General features: G+C 41.8%; 2 protein-coding genes across 2 annotated transcripts; both read right to left on the reverse strand.

Annotated features, from left to right (window-relative positions):
- Window positions 1–403: 403 nt before the first annotated feature.
- Window positions 404–10,001, reverse strand: LOC141649867 (uncharacterized). The gene is made up of 3 exons (XM_074458539.1): window positions 9,684–10,001; window positions 9,444–9,554; window positions 404–1,018 (listed from the first exon to the last, which is right to left on the reverse strand). Exons 1-3 carry the CDS (start codon window positions 9,999–10,001, stop codon window positions 404–406), a joined length of 1,044 nt encoding a protein of 347 aa, XP_074314640.1.
- A 5,316-nt stretch (window positions 10,002–15,317) lies between these two features.
- Window positions 15,318–18,568, reverse strand: LOC141649868 (uncharacterized). The gene is made up of 3 exons (XM_074458540.1): window positions 17,761–18,568; window positions 16,296–17,369; window positions 15,318–16,243 (listed from the first exon to the last, which is right to left on the reverse strand). The coding sequence occupies exons 1-3, from the start codon at window positions 18,566–18,568 to the stop codon at window positions 15,318–15,320; spliced, it is 2,808 nt and encodes a 935-aa protein (XP_074314641.1).
- Between the last annotated feature and the right edge of the window lie 2,253 nt (window positions 18,569–20,821).

The following is a 20,821-nucleotide window of genomic DNA, read 5'->3' on the forward strand; positions in this document are numbered from 1 at the left end:
AGGATGTTATAGGTTAATCTCGATTAACCTAATTTCTTTACCTTATCAAAAAAAAAATAATAAAAAAATTCACATGAAATTTTAAAACTCCGGAGAGACGGTCTCTCAATAGCGTTATTGAGAGACATCTCACATGATGGGGCGAGGGACCCATTGAATTTCTTTTTCCTCTATTATGTCTTCCACTAAATTAGTGGAAGACGGTCTCTCATGAGACCTACTGATTGAAAAGATAACATGGAATTATAATTAAATCTATAAATAATAATAAATCTATGCAATATATTATATATAAAAGGCTAGATAAACCATTAAAATTATTCCATAAGATATTTTCTGAATCCATTAATTTTTATTGATTATTTTTTTTTTTATTTTTTTTGAGGTAAACACCCAAAAGGGCTTAATTCAATAACGAAATATCAAAGAGAACAGCATTGTTAACGATCGGCGGCAAGTCACCATCCCAGACCGTTTTACCTACAAAACTAGAATTAAAATGAGCAAGCGCATGTGCCACACAATTATTAGTTCGACTAGTATGTGACCATCGCAACGAATTAAACAAATTACTAAGAGCTAGAATATCATCTAATACCGCCGAAAGAATACTCCTCCCATGTCGCATCCTTTGTAGATCTTCGATAACCTGCAAGCAATCACTCTCCACCACCACATCTCGATGTCCTCTCCGTGCAGCTTCTTGAACTCCGTCGAGGATTGCAACAGGTTCGGCAATGGCTGAGTCCCAAGTGTGTGCACGATTGATAGCCATCCCCCACAAGGCCGCCCCATATTCAGCTCTGCAAATTGCTCCCGTACCCACACCAAACCCGTCCTGCACTCCCGCATCCACATTAACCTTCACCACTCCCCTCGATGGAGCCATCCATCCTTCAGCCCGATCATCAACTCTCCCACGTCCTCCACTCCTGTTTTTTTTACCACCCAAGTCCATCCAACCACTCTCCTCTGCAAGAACATCATGCACCCTACGTACCACCTTAGCCGGGTCAATCTCCACCCCATCAAAAACCACCCAATTCCTATTGTAATACTACGTATTTATGAGTCTCCGGGTACTCTATCGAGTAGGCCTTACTCTGTCGAGTAAGGGCGAGTTGAAGATTAAAATAGTTTCTGACCTGTTTGGTACTCGATCGAGTAACATGGGTACTCGATCGAGTAAGGGGGCACTCGATCGAGTACCATAGCTACTCGATCGAGTAGCCGGTTTACGGAGGATGATTTCTCGGGTTTTGTTAATAATGTGATTAAGTATATAATAATTTCCGTCATTGTTCTTAAACACTTTTAAAACCTAAATTACTGTCAAGAGAGAAAACAAAGTACGGCATTCGCTTTAATCGCATTATTGGCAAATCCCGGAGCTTGGAAGGTCGGATTTCACCTTTCCTTATACCGTTGTGATCCTTGCGTCGAGGGTAAGACCTATATACCGTTTTTATAGCATTTCTTTAAAGTTGGTTAAACCCTAATTTGGGATTTGGGGGTTTTGTTGTTTGTATGATTGGTAGTGATTATGTGTTTGTATATTAGGAGGAGGTTTCGTAGAGGAAGCGTTTTGATATCAGCTGTGAGATCGTCTGATTGTTGTGCTTTCCAGGTAGGGTTTCCCTACTCAGTAGTATTTACATAATGTGTGGTGATTGTGCCGTAGTTAGTGATTGTTGACTGATTCAGACGGTTGTTGATATTGTATTGTGATTGTGATTGTTGTCTCTGGTTCTCGAGATGCGTTCCCGGCTGAGTGGAGTCACTTGCGGGAGTGGCTTCACGCCCTAGTTTCGCCCTTCGTGGAACCCGCCACGGAAGGGGATGTGCACATTAATGGGACAGGGTTATCGCTCGGTATGATGAGCGAGGATTTGGTGGGTACGGCTGCGGTCCCCCACTGGCAGGGCTGGTCTAGTGGACAGTCGGTGATGGAGATTGATTGGAGTGGGTGATTGTGTATGACTGTTTGAGCTATCTTGATTACTATATCGTTGGTTGTATATAATTGTGTGAATAGTACTGACCCTGGTTTATTGTTTTAAAACCTGCGGTGATCCATTCGGGGATGGTGAGCAGATATTGAGCAGGTATGAGTTGAGTACTGGGATAGCTGGGATGTGCCACGATTTGATGATAGAAGTCTTCCGCTGTAGCTTAGTAGTTTTCATAAACATTTCGATTAGATCGAAGAGACGTTGGTTTGAGAACATGTATACGTATTTTGGTTTGGTTTTTGGATTGTAACCTTTCACTAAAGTATTTCTATTTAAACATTGTTTCATTATTGTTTATTTGATTATCATTGCCTCGGGTAACCGAGATGGTAACATCCTTATACCTGGGTGGTCCTGGTAAGGCACTTGGAGTATGGGGGTGTTACAAAATGGTATCAGAGTGACGATCCTGAAACCTGTAACCAATGAACCTAATGAATATAGGGAGTCAATTAAAATGAACCTGGGGTAAAGGTTGTAGGAGCTAATGCAAAGGTTTGGGAGACGTCCTAAAGTCGCGAACTCGCCCTATAATTTTGAACCGGTCACATGGGGGTGTATGTCAAGTCGTATGTGTTGTTTGTTTGCTTGTGTGTGGATGTGATGAAGTGTGTTGTAATTGTTGGATGGTTGGAGAAGAAGGTTGAGAATATGAATGAAAGATTGATGAGACATATAGAACTGTTGTTGGAATAAGGAGCATGTTGGATGTTTACTATGTGGCGTTTGATAACATGATATAGTTGTTTCGTTAATCATATGAAGAATTGAGTAGCATAATATGCTTAACTATGATATAATGTTGTGTTTATAAAGTTGTTTTACATGTTGGGATATGTCATAACATGCGGGTAGCATATTCGAGTTAGCATGACTCGATCGAGTGGCTCTGACTTGATCGAGTGGGTATTTGACGATTTTGCAACCAAAATCGAGTTTTTGGGCACTCGATCGAGTACCTCGGGCACTCGATCTAGTAGGGGGTCACTCGATCGAGTAGCTTGGCTACTCGGTCGAGTATGTTAGAGATCAGAAGGTCTGTTTGGGGTCTGATGTCGAGGCACTCGATCGAGTATAGTGGGCACTCGATCGAGTAGCCTCTTACTCGATCGAGTAGATTTGGGCACTCGATCGAGTGTGTTCTGGGCAGGCCGCTTTCGTGTTTTGAGGTTTTAGTGTGTATGTTTATATCTACCCTTTCTTATATAGTTTCAAGATGCCGCCCAAGAGAAACGCTTACTATGCGAGAGTTGAGACCATGAACATAGATGATGTTGTTAAGATGTTGGAGCACCAAGATGCTCTCACTGAGGCTTTAAAGAAAGTGAATAAGGATAAGGATAAGGAGGTTGATCACTCTAAGATCAGTCTCTATATAGCGAGGTTTAACCCAAAAGAGTACACGGGAACCGGGGAACCAAACCTTCTTGACAACTGGCATCGTGAGATGGAGAATATACTAGACCTGGTTCACTGTCCTGATGAGATGAGAGTAGAACAAGCTGCGTTCTACCTGAGAGAAGCAGTTGGCAAGTGGTGGGATACGGTGAAGGTGAGTGCTAAGGAGATGTATGCGAACCAGGGCTTACCTGCTATACCTTGGGAAGAGTTTCGGAGGGCTATGAGGAAAGAGTTTGTACCGGAGCATGTGAGGAGTAAGCTGGGGGAGGAGTTTGATGGGTTTAAGATGACATCTGATATGTCAGTTGCTGAGTACTACAAACAATTTAATGAGAAGTCTAGGTATGCTGAGGATATGGGTTTGAGTGAGGAGAATCTGGCGCTGAGGTTTGAGAGGGGGTTGACCCCTAAGATTATGGATAAGCTACCTGTAGGAGTCCTTACCGATGTTAAGAAAGCTTATGAGAGGGCTGGGAGAGCTGAGAGGTTGGTGGAGATGGCTCAGGAGAGAGTGAGTGAGAAAAGAAAGGCTGAGAGTGAGGGTGGTGGCCAATCTAGTCACAAGAAAGGAAACCACAATCAAGCAAAAGGGTTTTCTTCTTGTCAGAATTCAGTGATGGGGCTTCCTTTAGGCGTGGCCGTGTGAGTGGTAGTGGTAGTTGGGGGATGACCTGCTATGGCTGTGGTGGTGTGGGCCACAAGAGACATGAGTGTACGAGTGCACCGAGAGCTTTTCAGGGATCGGCTCGGGGGAGCTATTCTCAGGGACCTGCACAGAGTTATGCGAGTAACAGACCAGGTGGGTCATGGTCTAACCGGGGAAGTCAGAGCTATCAGGGTGGAGGTAACCGCAATGGCGGTAATTCCTATCAGAAACCAGCTACGAACAACAACACCAACCAGGGGTCGGGTGCTAAGCCGACTAAATCAGCCAGTACTGTCCAGGGAGGTGGACAGAAGACCAGTGGAAAGCTGTTCATGATGGACAAGAAAGCAGTTGAGGAGGATGCACATATTATCACTGGTACTTTTCTTGTTAACGGTATTCATACCTTTGTTTTGTTTGATTCGGGGGCGTCTCAGTCGTTTGTATCTTCGAGTCATGTTAAACGGTTGGGTTTGAGGGTATATGAGTCTGTAAGTGAGAAAGTTTTTATACCTTCGGGTGAGTCTGTATCATGTGGGAGGTTGTTTAGAGATGTATCTATGATAGTTGGGCAAGTTGATCTACCTGTAGACTTGCTAGAGTTTCCTTTTGACGGTTTTGATATGATAGTCGGGATGGACTGGTTAGGAAAGTATAAGGCTAAGATAGACTGTCATCAAAAGAAAGTGTCTTTGAGAGGGCCTAAGGGTGTTAGTGTGTCTTATCGTGGGTTTCTAGTCAAACCCAAAGTTAAGTTGATTGAAGCTGTCACCTTGAAGTCTTATCTGAGGAAGGGTTGTCCTATGATCTTGTCCCATGTGAGAGATGACCGGATAGAGAGTCCGACAGTTGATCAGATACCAATGGTGGGAGAGTTTGCAGATGTTTTTCCAGAAGAGATTCCGGGGTTGCCACCGAAGAGGGAGATAAATTTCACCGTTGAGTTGAAACCGGGGACGGGGCCAATCTCTAAGGCACCGTACCGGATGGGTCCTAAAGAGATGGAGGAGCTCAGGAAACAGTTAGATGATCTGATAGAGAAGGGATACATTAGACCTAGTGTATCGCCGTGGGGAGCACCAGTTCTTTTCGTGAAGAAGAAAGATGGGAGTTTGAGGTTGTGCATAGACTACAGGGAGCTGAACCGAGTGACGGTGAAGAACAAGTATCCTTTGCCAAGGATAGATGACCTGTTTGATCAGTTGAGTGGTGCATCAGTCTTTTCCAAGATTGATTTGAGGTCGGGGTACCATCAGGTGAAGATTAGAGAGATGGACATACCAAAGACAGCCTTCACGTCGAGGTATGGTCATTATAAGTATGTGGTGATGCCGTTTGGGTTATCTAATGTACCAGCTATGTTTATGGACTTGATGAACAGAATCTTCAGACAGTTTTTAGACAAGTTTGTGGTGGTATTTATCGATGACATCTTAGTCTACTCTAAGACTAAGGAGGAGCATGAGGAGCATCCGAGGATTGTGTTGCAGACTCTGAGGGAGCATGAGTTGTATGATAAGTTGTCCAAGTGTGAGTTCTGGTTGGAGAAAGTTGCTTTTCTGGGGCATGTGATCTCTAAGGAGGGAGTAGCTGTGGATCCGGCAAAGATTGAGGCAGTGACAAAGTGGGAAGCACCAAAGAATGTTGCTGAGATCAGGAGTTTCTTGGGTTTAGCTGGATACTACAGAAGGTTCGTGAAAGATTTCTCCAAGATAGCTAGACCTATGACAGCTTTGATGAGGAAAGAGAACATATTTCGTTGGGATGAGAGTTGTGATAAGGCGTTCCAAACATTAAAGGAGCGTTTCACCACAACTCCTATCTTAGCATTGCCTGAAGGGATCGAGAACTTTGAGGTTTATACAGATGCCTCAAATAATGGGTTGGGATGTGTGTTGATGCAGAACGGTAAGATGATTGCCTATGCTTCTAGGCAATTGAAGCCGTATGAGGAGAACTACCATACACATGATCTAGAGTTGGGTGCAGTGGTGTTTGCTCTCATGATATGGAGACATTACCTTTATGGGGCGACCTTTAAGGTATTTTCAGATCACAAGAGTCTCAAGTACATCTTCACTCAAAAGGAGTTGAACATGAGACAGAGGAGGTGGATGGAGCTGATTGGCGACTATGACATGGATATTATCTACCATGAAGGGAAAGTCAATGTTGTTGCAGATGCTTTGAGTAGGAAGAGTGTACATTCTTTGTGTACAGCTTTATCTTTGATGAGGTTGAGATATGAGGTGGGGAAGTTTGGGATACATATGATGCAGAGAGGGGATCTTTGTGGGAGATTTGTGGTGCGGCTGATCTTTATGATGATATTCGAGGTAAACAGGCTTTGGATCCTAAGATGGTTGGGTGGAGAGCTGGAGTAGAGAAAGGGATAGTGTCCCGATTCTCTATTCATACAGATGGTAGTTTGAGGTTCGATGGTAGGTGGTGTGTCCCTAATGATGAGGAGCTGAAAAAGACAATCATGACAGAGGCACATTGTACACCGTATTCAGTACATCCAGGTGGTGACAAGCTATACAAGGATTTGAAGAACACATTTTGGTGGCCTGGGATGAAGAAAGAAACAGCTGAGTTTGTGGCCCGTTGTTTGACATGCCAGAGAGTTAAAGGGGAACAGCGACGACCACAAGGTAAGATTCAGTCTTTAGAGGTACCTTAGTGGAAGTGGGAATCCATTTCTATGGATTTTATCGTGGGTTTGCCAAAGAGTCAACAGGGTAATAATATGATATGGGTGATAGTGGATCGACTGACCAAGTCAGCTCACTTTGTACCAATGAAAGATACATGGACTAAAGCACAATTAGCTTTGGCTTATCGAAAGAATGTGCTTAAGTTGCATGGAGTCCCTAAGGACATAGTATCTGACAGAGATGCGAGATTTATCTCAAGGTTTTGGAAAGAGTTGCAGGAATCTTTGGGAACAACTTTAAAGATGAGTACAGCTTTTCATCCTGCAACAGACGGTCAGACTGAGAGAACGATCAAGACTCTTGAGGATATGTTGCGAGCTTGTGTGATGGACTTTGGTGGTAGTTGGGAATAGAGGTTGGATTTGATAGAGTTTTCTTACAACAACAGCTATCACACTAGTATTGGCATGACACCGTTTGAGGCTTTATATGGGAGGAGATGTAGGAGTCCGATTTGTTAGGACGACAGTGCTGAGGCAGTGGTTCTAGGACCAGAGATGGTACATAAGATGGTTGAACAGATAAAGATGATCAGGGAACGGATGAGAGCAGCTCAGGATAGGCAAAAGAGTTATGCAGATCTACATCGCCGGGATATAGAGTTTCAGGTTGGGGACAAGGTTCTTCTGAAAGTGTCTCCTATGCGTGGGGTTATGAGATTTGGGAAGAAAGGCAAGCTGAGTCAGAAGTTCATCGGTCCTTATGAGATCTTAGAGCGAGTTGGGGAAGTTGCATATCGTCTGGCTTTACCGGCTGCGTTAGAGAGAGTGCATAATGTGTTTCATGTATCGCAGCTGCGGAAGTATGTGAGTGACCCATCACATGTGTTAGAGGTAGAGAGCTTAGAGCTAGATGAGTCCTTATCATATCTTGAGGTACCTAAGCAGATTCTTGACCGGAAGGTTAGGAAGACTAGGAGTGGTGAGACAGTTTTGCTTAAGATCTTTTGGTCTAACCACAAGACTGAGGAAGCTACATGGGAGGCAGAGGATGCCATGAGAAAGCGTTACCCTTTCCTTTTTGATCAGGTACGTATGGTTACGGGGACGTAACATTGTTTCTTTTAGGGGGGTAGGAGATGATCGCAAAGAGTTTTTAAGAGTTTTTATACCTCTTTTTATGTTATGTCGGTATGGTTGTTGTCGTGAGTCGGGTTGAGTTTGGGTTCGTAACATGTTTTATGTTGAGTTTTCTTTTGGTTGTTGAGTCGGGAGTGCGTAGTGTGTGTCTTTGTTTTGTTGTGGTTTGAACTTCGGGGACGAAGTTCTTTTTAAGGAGGGAAGACTGTAATACTACGTATTTATGAGTCTCTGGGTACTCTATCGAGTAGGCCTTACTCTGTCGAGTAAGGGCGAGTTGAAGATTAAAATAGTTTCTGACCTGTTGGGTACTCGATCGAGTAACATGGGTACTCGATCGAGTAAGGGGGCACTCGATCGAGTACCTTAGCTACCCGATCGAGTAGCCGGTTTACGGGGGATGATTTCTCAGGTTTTGTTAATAATGCGATTAAGTATATAATAATTTCCATCATTGTTCTTAAACACTTTTAAAACCTAAATTACTGTCAAGAGAGAAAACAAAGCACGTCATTCGCTTTAATCGCATTATTGGCAAATCCCGGAGCTTGGAAGGTCGGATTTCACCTTTCTTTATACCGTTGTGATCCTTGCGTCGAGGGTAAGACCTATATACCGTTTTTATAGCATTTCTTTAAAGTTGGTTAAACCCTAATTTGTGATTTGGGGGTTTTGTTGTTTGTATGATTGGTAGTGATTATGTGTTTGTATATTGTAAGGAGGATTCGTAGAGGAAGCGTTTTGATATCAGCTGTGAGATCGTCTGATTGTTGTGCTTTCCAGGTAGGGTTTCCCTACTCAGTAGTATTTACATAATGTGTGGTGATTGTGCTGTAGTTAGTGATTGTTGACTGATCCAGACGGTTGTTGATATTGTATTGTGATTGTGATTGTTGTCTCTGGTTCTCGAGATGCGTTCTCGGCTGAGTGGAGTCACTTGCGGGAGTGGCTTCACGCCCTAGTTTCGCCCTTCGTGGAACCCGCCACGGAAGGGGATGTGCACATTAATGGGACAGGGTTATCGCTCGGTATGATGAGCGGGGATTTGGTGGGTACGGTTGCGGTCCCCCACTGGCAGGACTGGTCCAGTGGACAGTCGGTGATAGAGATTGATTGGAGTGGGTGATTGTGTGTGACTGTTTGAGCTATCTTGATTACTATATCGTTGGTTGTATATAATTGTGTGAATAGTACTGACTCCGGTTTATTGTTTTAAAACCTGCGGTGATCCATTCGGGGATGGTGAGCAGATATTGAGCAGGTATGAGTTGAGTACCGGGATAGCTGGGATGTGCCACGATCTGATGATAGAAGTCTTCCGCTGTAGCTTAGTAGTTTTCACAAACATTTCGATTAGATCGAGTGAGACGAGTTGGTTTGAGAACATGTATACGTATTTTGGTTTGGTTTTTGGATTGTAACCTTTCACTAAAGTATTTCTATTTAAACGTTGTTTCATTATTGTTTATTTGATTATCATTGCCTCGGGTAACCGAGATGGTAACATCCTTATACCTGGGTGGTCCTGGTAAGGCACTTGGAGTATGGGGGTGTTACACCTATGTTCCCATAAAGCCCAACATCCTACCATAAACTTCCCATAATCCGCCTCACCAATTTTCCTCCACCGATACTCCACCCACTCCCTCACACCGCTTCCCCTGACTTCCTCTTCCTCACATGGCAGCCCAATCCCATCCTATACCCAATTAGCCACCCAACAATTACAAAATAAATGAAGACTCGACTCATTATGGGAATGACAAAAAGAACAGAAAGAAGACTCCCCTGCCACTCGAGACGCGATGTTTGCCCTTGTTGCTAGTACTTCATTACACAGCTGCCAGAAGAAGAGCTTCACACGGGGCCAAACCAGGACCTTCCAGAGCTTATTCCATAACCACTTCTCCCTTTTCCAATTCGACATATCAGCCATATCCACCGTGTCCCCAGCCAACATTTTATATGCAGTACGAACCGAATAGAAACCATCCTTTTCGTGCACCCAATACCACAGATCATCACCTTCATTTGGGCTAAGTCGAATATTAGTAATTCTTTCTACCTCGAAAGGCAAAAAGAACTGGTTAATCTTCTTGGTCCACCACCCCCCACCATCTGGTTTTAGCAGTTCAACGACCTCCATCGTCTCACAACCAGCTGGGCATGGCGAGATAACACGGCCTAATTGCGTACTTGGGATCTACGCATTCCCCCAAATCAACGTGCCTCGGCCATTGCCAATTCGTTGCCTCATTCCTTGCTCGAGAACCGACCTCGCACCCATAATACCTCGCCAAGTATAGCTAGGATTGTTTCCAACCATAGCACTCATGAAATCCCCATGGGGATAATATTTAGCTTTCATCAGTCGACTAGTAGGGCTGAGCAAAACCGTATACCCGATACGGTTTCGATACGGTTTTCGGGTATACGGTTTTTTGAACACCAATTTTTTTATTCCGGATACGATACGGTTTTAACCGTGTATACGGTTTTCGGTTACCCGGTTAAACCGTATACACAAATCCGGATACCCGGATACGGTTACCTAATTTATTTATTATATTGAATGGATTGAGCAAATCTATCCAATGTTCCACCACCAACCGCCACCTCTCCCTCCACCGCAACAACCACCACTAAAACCAAAATAACTTAGCCGCATTTCGCTCCTCAAACTCCCAATTTTTCTCTTATTCCCCACAATGTCCTCGTTTATCTGCAAAACCCATCAAAAGTTCAAAACCCGCATCTTTATTCCTCATTTAGTTGCTTCCATGGTATGTTTACTCCTTATTTTCACCTCTTTCATTCAAAGTCTTCATCTTTTTACCTAAATTTTTTTTGGGTTTGCTGGAAAATGTTGAAATTTATCATCTTTCTACTTAATTTTTTGTGGATTTTCAGTAAAATGTTGAAAATTTTCATCTTTTCACTTCAATTTGCTGTGGAATTGCAGTAAAATCAAATTAATCGAAAACATGAACATGAACAACCAAAACACAAAAATTGATAGAGTGATTATTTGTGATTTTGTGCAACAGACCCGTTGTTTAAGAGGAGGAGGAAGTCGAAATTGTGGATCGAATTTAGGGATCGAAAGGTCTTTGGACTGAGGTGTGAGGTTTGTGAGGACTGAGGAGGGAAGAGGCGGAGGATTAGGGATAACAATTAGGGTTATGAGTTTTGAGGGTGAGGTATCATTTATAATATATATATATATATATATATATATATATATTTTAATATTACTCAAAACCGTGTCAAAACCGGGTATCCGGTTTTCATTTTCGCCGACCCGGATACGGAACGGTTTGTAGAAAACCGTATCGGGTATACGGAAAAAAAAAACCGTGTATACGGAAAACCGTATAATGAGAACCGTTGTAGACACCTCGTTTCTGCACCTCCCGCAAGCCACCCGGTGATGATTGGGCCGCATGTTTGATTCGCGGAACGATTTGTGACAGTTCGTAAGATTATCGTCAAGTGATTGCTCAAATATTAATGTCTACCTCTTAGTTGTCATCTACGTCCCGATACGGTCGTTTTGGCGGTAATTAGAGTACATTTGAGTCGGGTCAAAAACCGTCTCCATTTTTCGATATTTGTTAAATCCGAGTCGAGAATGTTCTGGAATGTTCGGATATTTCTATTCCATATTTCACAAATTTTATCTTTTGGCAAATAATATCCCGTAATATTCAAAAGATAATCGAATTATTTCCGTCCTACCATAACTCAAACGCGGAAATCTTTCTTCAGCAGGAGGAAACCTCCTGGGAACAGACGCAAGCAGTCTGCGCCTCTTCCAAGAGACGCGATGATCGCCTGCGCCTCTTCCCAGGCCCTTCTTTGCATGATTTACGTATCTTTTTTATATCTTTCCGAGATTCACTTCCAAAGAGTCTCCGAAACCCTATTCCTTCACGTGATTAGTATAAATAGGAGCCTTCGTTCCTCATATTTCTCACGCGAGTGTCCGCCCTTCTCTTCTCCCTTTGCATTCTAGACTTCGTTCTTACTAATTGGCGCCTACGTGCTTGGACTTCCGACCACGTAAGCTCGGATCTTTCCGGGTACCAGCCTCTCCGTTGCATGACCGACCAATTTGACCAACTACACTCAATCAATTTAATCAATCAATCGTTTTCCTCTTACGAGGGCACTCTCTCTTTGCATTCGCGTCGAGCATTCACTAATCGATATCTTAGTTCATCTCGTTCCGTCAACATGTAAGTCTGAGGGTGTATAATCCTTATTTATTTATTGTATTTTACTTTTCGTATCACCATTGTAAGATTTATGTCGAAAACACCGTTAAAACCGATTTCTAAAACCGTGCTTTAAAACCTGTTTTTGCGGATTTCCGATGAGACAGAGGCGTCGAGAAAAGACGCAAAGAATCGCCTGCGCCTCTTGAGGAGAGCGCAGTTCCTGCTGCGCCTCTTCGTGAGGCTGCCGCAGTTCCTGCTTCTTTTCTTCTTCCTCGTCCTCTGCAATTCGCTTTGTTATTTGTTTGTCCATTAATTCTTTGATATAATCGCCGTTGATAATTCACATGTATATTGTATCATATTAATCATCATCATTAACTTGTTTTAATCATCATAAGTCCGACTTAAATCCTAAATAGTCCATATTTACGGGTTTTCGTCATTAAATTCAAACCCGGATTTTAGAGATTCAATTTGTTCATATTGAGTTTCTGGAATTCGCCATTGATATAGTTTTCGTTTGTTTATTCACATGTTTGTCGTATATTCGTCATCATTCATCATGTTTAGACTAGTTAATTGATTTCAACAGAGGACTCATTCATCGCTCCTTCTCGTAATTAATCCGTTTGCATCCGTCTTATTCATGTTTTACTGTTTTTATGACTAATTCACATGTTAAATAACCTATTAATCACTTTCATCCGAGTAATTATATATAATCAATCCTTTAAATCACCAATCGACATTAACGATTTGCAGTTCCGGCTTCACAGCCAGAACTCACCCTTGGAACAGCACGCGCAATCTGCGCGCCTCTTCCAGGGCGCGATCTCTCTTTGCGCTGTTCTGTGATGAGTTCTGTCTCTGAACTCCTTTTCTGCCTTGACCTAGATTAATTAGGTTACGTACATATTAACTAATATCCGTAATATCACGCTAATTCCTGTTCGTAATTTATTTGATTCTTTTTTATTCTTTTTTCTCAAATCATCCGTTTTAGCGGTATTTTCGACATAAATCGCCTACTCCAATGTAATTATTGTAATTTTCATTATTGTATTTCTATTATTGTATTTCTTTTATGTTTTCACATGTAAATCAACATTAAATCCTACTTTGACCCAATTGTATGCTAATTACATGTCAACCGACTTAGTTAATTCTTCACATGTTAGGATTAAAACTTGGATGTTGCATTGCATGCATGTAGCCGACGATATATCAAGTACGAATAACTTCCCTAATCATTAGTAGAGGCCGCTATCGAGGCGGGCGGGATTAGGTGTTCGATCAAAAGAGCTTCCTAATACGTACCCTCACCCCTTACTCCAGATCTCCGTGAGCACCCGTGTTCATTGGCATCCACGAGAGTCATTCTAGACATAGAATGCTAAGGGTAACGATTGCTTAGTGTTCATGTCACTACTTTGTGTCTTGACATGACACGAGGTATTCGAACGGTTCCAATTTCCCATAAAAATTGGTGGCGACTCCATACAAAATGCAAACGCTTGTTCCCCGTTTCTCACCAAGCGCCCCCGTGGGCGGCCCGCTGTCCACAACCGTATACCGTATCGTATTCGTATTAAAAAACCATTTCGTAAATTTTTGCTCACCCCTAAGTCGAGACCATAACGAAGTCGGGTTTACCACAAGGCGCTACGCTTGCTTTCCCAGCAACGCGAGATTAAAGAACTGGAAATCTCGAAACCCCAATCTTCCAACACACTTTGGCCGTGTTAATTTCCTCCACGAAACCCACGACAAACCCTTCCTCCATTCCTAATGTCCCCACCAAAAATGAGACACAATCTTTCTAAGCTCATCACAAAAATTAGCCGGAATTTGAAACACACTCATCACATAGGTAGGGAGTGAATTGGCAACCGCCTTTATGAGAACCTCCTTACCAGCCCTAGACAATAATTTTCCGCGCCAACCTTGAAGTCTTTTGCTGAGCTTAAGTAACTCCCCCGAAAAACAGACAGACAGCTCAAAATAGCTCTTTTTATTAATAATAGACAGCAGCGGAAAAATAGGGCGTCACCGCCGTATTTCCCATCTGGAAAAAATACAAGGCTTAAACAAAAGTAAAGATAAATACAAAGTTAAAATTAAAAACTAATAATTCTATAACATATTCATCCTATTAGGTCATCTGAAATTTCTCACACTTGACCTTCCCCAATACCTGTACCTGAAAAAGAATGAAAGTAACGGAACAGTCAACCACAGGCTGAGTATGACTCCGGTCACCTCTACCGGCCCTACTTACCTCCATTTTAATATTTTACTTCTTCATGGCACAAATACTATAAAATAGGTCACATGAACTCAGTCGGATAATTATTAAATAGACATGCACAACCTGTCATTTTAGAATGCAATAATCCACTTTACAATTATACCGGTCTACCATTACTGAATAGAGAGACATTACGGAGTAGAAACTCCCCTAGGCTAAGCCCTCCTCCATGTACACAGGATCCCAGGTCTAAGACCCGTGTAAACCCCCTGACATTTTCACCAGTAATAATCAGAACCGTAGTTCACATGAGGCTGTGCCCCCTTCCATGTACACAGGATAAATTTATAATGTCTTCCCTCCCCCGTAATCGTATCCCGAATGATACCATTGGCCAATAGTACATTATAACGACATTACCCTTATCACAGTCATATATTCATAAGATGGTAACTAATAAAACATGTGAGCAGTATAATAGTAATATAACAATATACAGTCGATAATACTATACAATAATCACAATATTAATTATTTCTACGACGAAGGGTCCCGAAATCATACCTTATAAATTATGTATATGGAGTAGTAGCTAATCATAAGTAAAATGTTTGTATTATGGGACTCTTCATATCACTCGTATACTTTATTTTTTTGTTCATTTATAAAGAATGATGAAGGCTATTTATAGTACTTGTGAGGCGGCTCATCACCAACAAGCATGCCTGCTTCACGTCATCTCTATCTATTACTAAACTTGAGAATTAAGTAAGCTCATGCATATCCAAAATGATTACTATCCATTCAAATATTACTTAACCACTAAGTAAAATCATAGATAACTATGTACGAGTTACATTACACGTTTAAAGGGTGACTCAAACGAGATAGTTTTCAACTCGGGTTAATACATATCCAACTATACCAAAGATATGTTTAATTTAATCGGATATTAGTCTATACGGGTAATAACAGTCTTATTTTTCTCGGGATATTACAGCTTATCCCGAATAATGTCCGTTAAGGCCTTCTTCGATCTTCCAACAACCGTAGGTAAGCCTAAATATCTATCATGCTCGGCCACCTCTCTAACCCCAAGAAAATCAGCCACCCTCTCCCGTTGTGCCCTCGGTATCCCTCTACTAAACGAGACCATGGTTTTATCAAGATTTACCAGCTGACCCGAGGCTATCTCGTACCTTCGTAAGATCGACTTAACAACCTCAACTTCACCAGTCATAGCTCGCGTAAAGAATATGCTATCATCCGCGAAAAGTAGATGAGATATAACTGGAGCTCCATTCGCCACCCGAATACCATGCAGCGTCATAGCTTCAACTGCCCTCCTCATAAGATTTGACAGAGCCTCCGCACAGAGAATAAATAAATACGGGGAGAGCGGGTCACCCTGCCTTAGACCTCTAGATGGACGAAACTCCTCGGATGGTGTACCATTTATCATGACTGCGAACGTGACCGATGTAACACAATCCATCACCCTAGCCACCCAAGAACGATCGAACCTCAGAACAAGAAGAACTTTACGCAAAAAATCCCATTCAATCCTGTCATACACTTTAGCCATATCTAGTTTAATAGCCATGTGCCCCTCCTTACTTCTAGCATTCTTCATATAGTGGAAAACCTCAAAGGCCATCAAAATATTATCTGAGATTAATCTTCCTGGCGTAAAAGCGCTCTGATTTTCCGAAACAATCTCGTTCAAGAATAATTTCAGGCGGTTAGCAAGGACCTTCGACACTAGCTTATAAGCCACGTTACATAAACTAATCGGTCTAAAGTCCCTTATCTTATCCGGAGCTTTCTTTTTAGGGATTAAGACGATATTAGTTTTATTTAGAGGCTTAGCCGACTCATTCCCATTAAGAATATGAAGCACCGTACTTACCACATCCGATCCTATGATATGCCAATAAGACTGGAAAAAAAAACTCATCCATCCCGTCTGGACCTGGTGCTTTCAACGGATCCATCTGATTAAGAGCCTCCACAATCTCCTCCTCACGATAATCAGCCCGTAACAATAAATTCATACGGTCCGTTACACGCCCTTCAATCCCCTGCAGCACATCTTCGAAATCAGATGGTCTAACTGAAGTAAAAAGCTCCGTAAAATAATTGTTTGCTACCCTCGAAAATGCCTCATCGTCAGTACGTTCAACCCCACTATCATCGATCAATTTTCCAATGAATTTTTTCCGCTTTCGCTCACCCGCTCTTGTATGAAAGAACGTTGTGTTACGATCCCCATCTCGCAGCCACAACGCCCGCGATATCTGCCTCCAATATTGTTCTTCCTGCCTAGAAAGCTCAGCAATTTCCGCCACAATTTTCCTCATGTGCTTCACTTCCTCTTCAGCTCTCCCTCCTTGATTGAGCTGTGCCAAGATTTTGCGTTTATTTTCAAGAGCCCAATTAATCTTTCCAATGCTTATCTTCTTCCAGTCCCCAAGTTCCCGAGCACATTCCCTGATCGACTTCACAAGCCGCCCCTGCCCCTTCTCAAATCCCTTAATAACCGCTTCCTCACAGCCCTCCTCCCCGACCCATATTTGCTCAAAGTGAAAGCTCCTTCTTCTCCCGCCACCCAACTCCCTCGTATTAAGAACAAGCTTAATTGGCGCGTGATCAGACCACTCCTGATCGAGGTGTAATAATTTTGCATATGGGAATAGGTCCAACCAATAACTCGTGCACATCGCTCGGTCAATCATACTCTGCCTATTAGCTACCCCATTTTGCCCATTATCGAACGTGAATTTATATCCCTCCCAAGCAACATCTTGCAGACCACAATCATTGACCGCCTCATGGAAATTATTCATTTGCCATTGGGCTCGACTCCCACCCTTCATCTCATTGTAAAAAAGGATTTCATTAAAGTCCCATATACACACCCAAGGTAAGTCCGATTGTCTACTCAGAATCCGAAGAAGCTGCCATGATAAATGACGGTCCGCAACAGCAGGCCAACCATAAAAGCCCGTAACTCTCCATACCTTATTATCGTCCCTGATAGTGAAGTCTATGTAGTGAACAGACGCAGATATAAATGAGCAATCAATTTCTTTCTTCCATAAAATCGCGAGACCCCACGATCGCCCCACAATATCCACTTCTAAGCCATTTTAACCCTCCAAACTATCCTTTACTCTCCTAATTTCACGACCACACAATTTCGTCTCGCATAAAAAGAGTATGGCCGAGGCTTCGCTACGCACCAAGGCACGTAGGGCTCGAACTGTGTCGGGGTTGCCCAAGCCCCGACAGTTAATGCTTAAAAGATTCATTTTGCCGGGCGGGGTTGAGATCCCTCAACCTCCGCCTCAGTTATTAAGACGCCCCTTCTAGCTATACTTTCGGTCTCTTTCTCATCTCAGCCTGTTCCACCCCTTTTCCATCTCGCTCCCTCTTACCCAAGTCCACCAGAGCCACAGTCTTCTCCGTTGGTAGAAGTTGGGAATCCCTGACCAGCCTTGTCCAGCACCTGCTCTTCGAAATCCTCCCTCTATCTCGTCCACTTTCCGTACCACTACCTGTACTCGAAGTATCCACACCCCTCCTTACAACCCCATCAACCTCCATCCCATGCTGATTCTCACCTCCACCCTCCACCTCGCAGTCTGCCACGAATCTGCCACCACCATCTTCCTCAGCCCCAACATGTTCATCCAACCCTTCGTCATCAACAACAGCTTCCACAACAGCACACCCTACTCCCTCTCTGTCTTCGCCCTTCCACCCATTTAGAATATGATCAAGCTGTCCCTCCTCCTTCTCCTCTATTGTCGACAACCCTCTCCCCCCTTCCCTCTTCTTGGACTTAAAATTAATAGCAATATTTTGAAGTTTTTCGATCATCTTCGCAATATCAGCCTCCGCATCCTCTTTCTTCTTCATCATGTCGAACTCCGCATTCAAATCCCTCCTTGCCTTTCCCGGACCATCACTCACTGTCTTAACAATTTTCCATGGTGAAGCCCTCAACCATTCGCCAAATAAAAGATCATCATCATCATCATATGGACCATGCTCGCAGTCCTTCTCGCCATGCCCAATCGTCCCACACCCATAACAAAAAATAGGAAGGCGTTCATACTTTACATCAAAGTGTATAATTCTCCCCTCCTTCACTCTTATAGGAACTACAGCTTTCAAAGGGTGACGAACATCAATGAGAATACGGATCCTAATCGCCCTATCAATCTCAGAGTTTGGACCCATATCGACAGACACAAAATCCCCCAAGTTCGCTCCAATTATTTTCACATTTGCTATGCTAGAACTCCCCGAGATTGGGAGGTCGTAAATTCTAGCCCAAATAGGGAAGTGAAATAACGGAACATCAGTGAGTTTACCTGAATTATTCGGCTCATTAAAGTACCATACGTATTTGTCGAAGTGTCATGGTTGCCCTTCCAAAACTCTAGCCTTGTCTCATTCAGAGCCGAACTTGAAGACAAAGGTTTTCTCTTTTGCATCTACCACATTCCCTAACATAGGCTTCGAAGGAGTCCATAATTTGATCATAATATCTATCTCAGCACGAACATTTATCGCCTTTAGAGTCCATATCTTCCCGATTAGTAAAAACTGTTGCTTTCGTTCAACCACTTCAGCATCCTCCTCCCATTCAACCGCCGTATCACCCCCTTCCCCATCCACCATAACAATCTCTTTCCCTTCCCGTCTTCGACCCCATGTGTTACCATCCATCTGGCCCTGCATAAGAAAACAAACAAGCAAAGAAGAACAAAATCGAATCCCTAACTCACGATCGAAATCGTGAGAGAGTGCCTCGAGCAGAAGGAGAATCTAAGAAGAGATAGATGATGCCCTAGGAATTTTCGCAAACCCTAGACCTTATTCTTGATTATTTAATTATTGACAACATAACATAAAACATATACAATAATATAAAAAAGCTAACATTACACACATTTTTAAGTGATAAGCTAAGTGGCATAACCATGTGATTTCAAAGAAGTCATATTGCAAGTATTTTCATAATTTTTTTTTAAATGATTCCTCTAATATTTATTCTTACAATTATAATATTATAAAAAAAAATAATAAAGGTAATACATTTTTTATCTCCCTCCACTTGAATACCTTAATCAATTCACCATTAACTTTTAACTACAGTTTTCATCTTTTTTCTCCATAACTCATTTATCAAATTACTTTATAATGATTCATATTTTTAGTTCACCTTGAAAACTTTCATGAAATTATGGCTTCTTAATTCCTACTTTTTTTTATCTCGAGATGATAATGTTCATTCCATAAGCATAACAATAAACATATTTTTTTTTGTATCATTCTAAAGCTGATTTGTTTTTTTCATGTTCACTTTTAATTTCCATTATAATCATTTACTCTCATTTGATAGTGTTTTTTTTTGTATTTTTCGGGCATCTGTTTTTCGCATAATACTAATTTGTATGTACAATTGATAAATTTCAGGAAGAAGACATACTTGGATATCAATACATGAAAAATGACAACTTACAAGTATGTAGATTTTATGAGTTAGCATGTTTCTCAAATTTTTCCCTAGATTTTTTTTTTTGGGGAGATTTCCTATTTTAACCAAAAAGAATGCTATCTACCTTCTCCCTTTCACCTTCTCTTCCACCTTCTCTCTTTGCCCTCTCATAATCGATTAAGATAATATATATCGTATGCGGTCGGATGACAAGTGGATAAGGCCAAATATACTACTCCCTCAGTCCCTCCAAGTTTTTTTTTATCTTCCCCTTTTTCTGATATATATGTGAGGAGTATTTTATTGAAAGGAGAAGATAAAAAAACATGGAGGGAGTATATTTTAACCGGTTATTAGAGGAGAAAGTAGAAAAGAGAAGGTAGATAACAATTCTCTTTAACCAATACATGACAATAATTTGGGGCCATTATGACTCTGGATATCGAAGAGACAACGACTATGGAAATATTTTGGTTATTTACTAAATCTGTATCATGTATCATTTAACACTCAATTGATTGATAGCTTGATAGGTTACCTCACTAATTTAGTTGGCTTATGTTCATTGTATTCCTACTTTCATTAGTGCGTGTTTATTTAGATCTTACTAGACGAACCTATTAGCATTAATACGACGCCAATATCATCACTCAGTACTCACTAAGTGAGTAGCATAAATTAATGTAAAATGATGTACAATAGATAAAAAAAATGTCTTGAAAACATAACTTTAAATGACACTCGTGATTTGTCATGGGTCACAAAACTAGTTCTTGTTTAAAAGAGATTATCCGTCCTAAACTTAAAACGAGATAATAGCAAAGAAAAGACAAAAATAGAATGTTTAGAAGTTAGAAAAAAAAAATACTTATCATATCTATAGAAGTAAAATTTTGACTCGTTTTAATCTTAAGAATGATATGTCCATTTTGAAAAGGACTAATTGTAGTCGAGTATAGCTGAATATGTGTGTGTACTCCTTGATATAT

This window comes from Silene latifolia, chromosome 3, assembly GCF_048544455.1.
Source record: "Silene latifolia isolate original U9 population chromosome 3, ASM4854445v1, whole genome shotgun sequence".
Taxonomy (NCBI): domain Eukaryota; kingdom Viridiplantae; phylum Streptophyta; class Magnoliopsida; order Caryophyllales; family Caryophyllaceae; genus Silene; species Silene latifolia.

Excerpts from the sequence above, each read along its gene's own strand:
- LOC141649867 (XM_074458539.1), bottom strand. The coding sequence starts at position 10,001 with ATGGAGGTCGTTGAACTGCTAAAACCAGATGGTGGGGGGTGGTGGACC. Across the intron at positions 9,555-9,683 it reads TCTGGCAGCTGTGTAATGAA|GATGGGATTGGGCTGCCATG; the intron begins GTACTAGCAACA and ends AATTGGGTATAG. Across the intron at positions 1,019-9,443 it reads CGGATTATGGGAAGTTTATG|ATTGACCCGGCTAAGGTGGT; the intron begins GTAGGATGTTGG and ends GATGGGGTGGAG.
- LOC141649868 (XM_074458540.1), bottom strand. The coding sequence starts at position 18,568 with ATGGGTCCAAACTCTGAGATTGATAGGGCGATTAGGATCCGTATTCTC. Across the intron at positions 17,370-17,760 it reads TGTGGCTCTGGTGGACTTGG|ACTTCACTATCAGGGACGAT; the intron begins GTAAGAGGGAGC and ends TTCACTACATAG. Across the intron at positions 16,244-16,295 it reads GGATCCGTTGAAAGCACCAG|GATCGGATGTGGTAAGTACG; the intron begins GTCCAGACGGGA and ends GGCATATCATAG.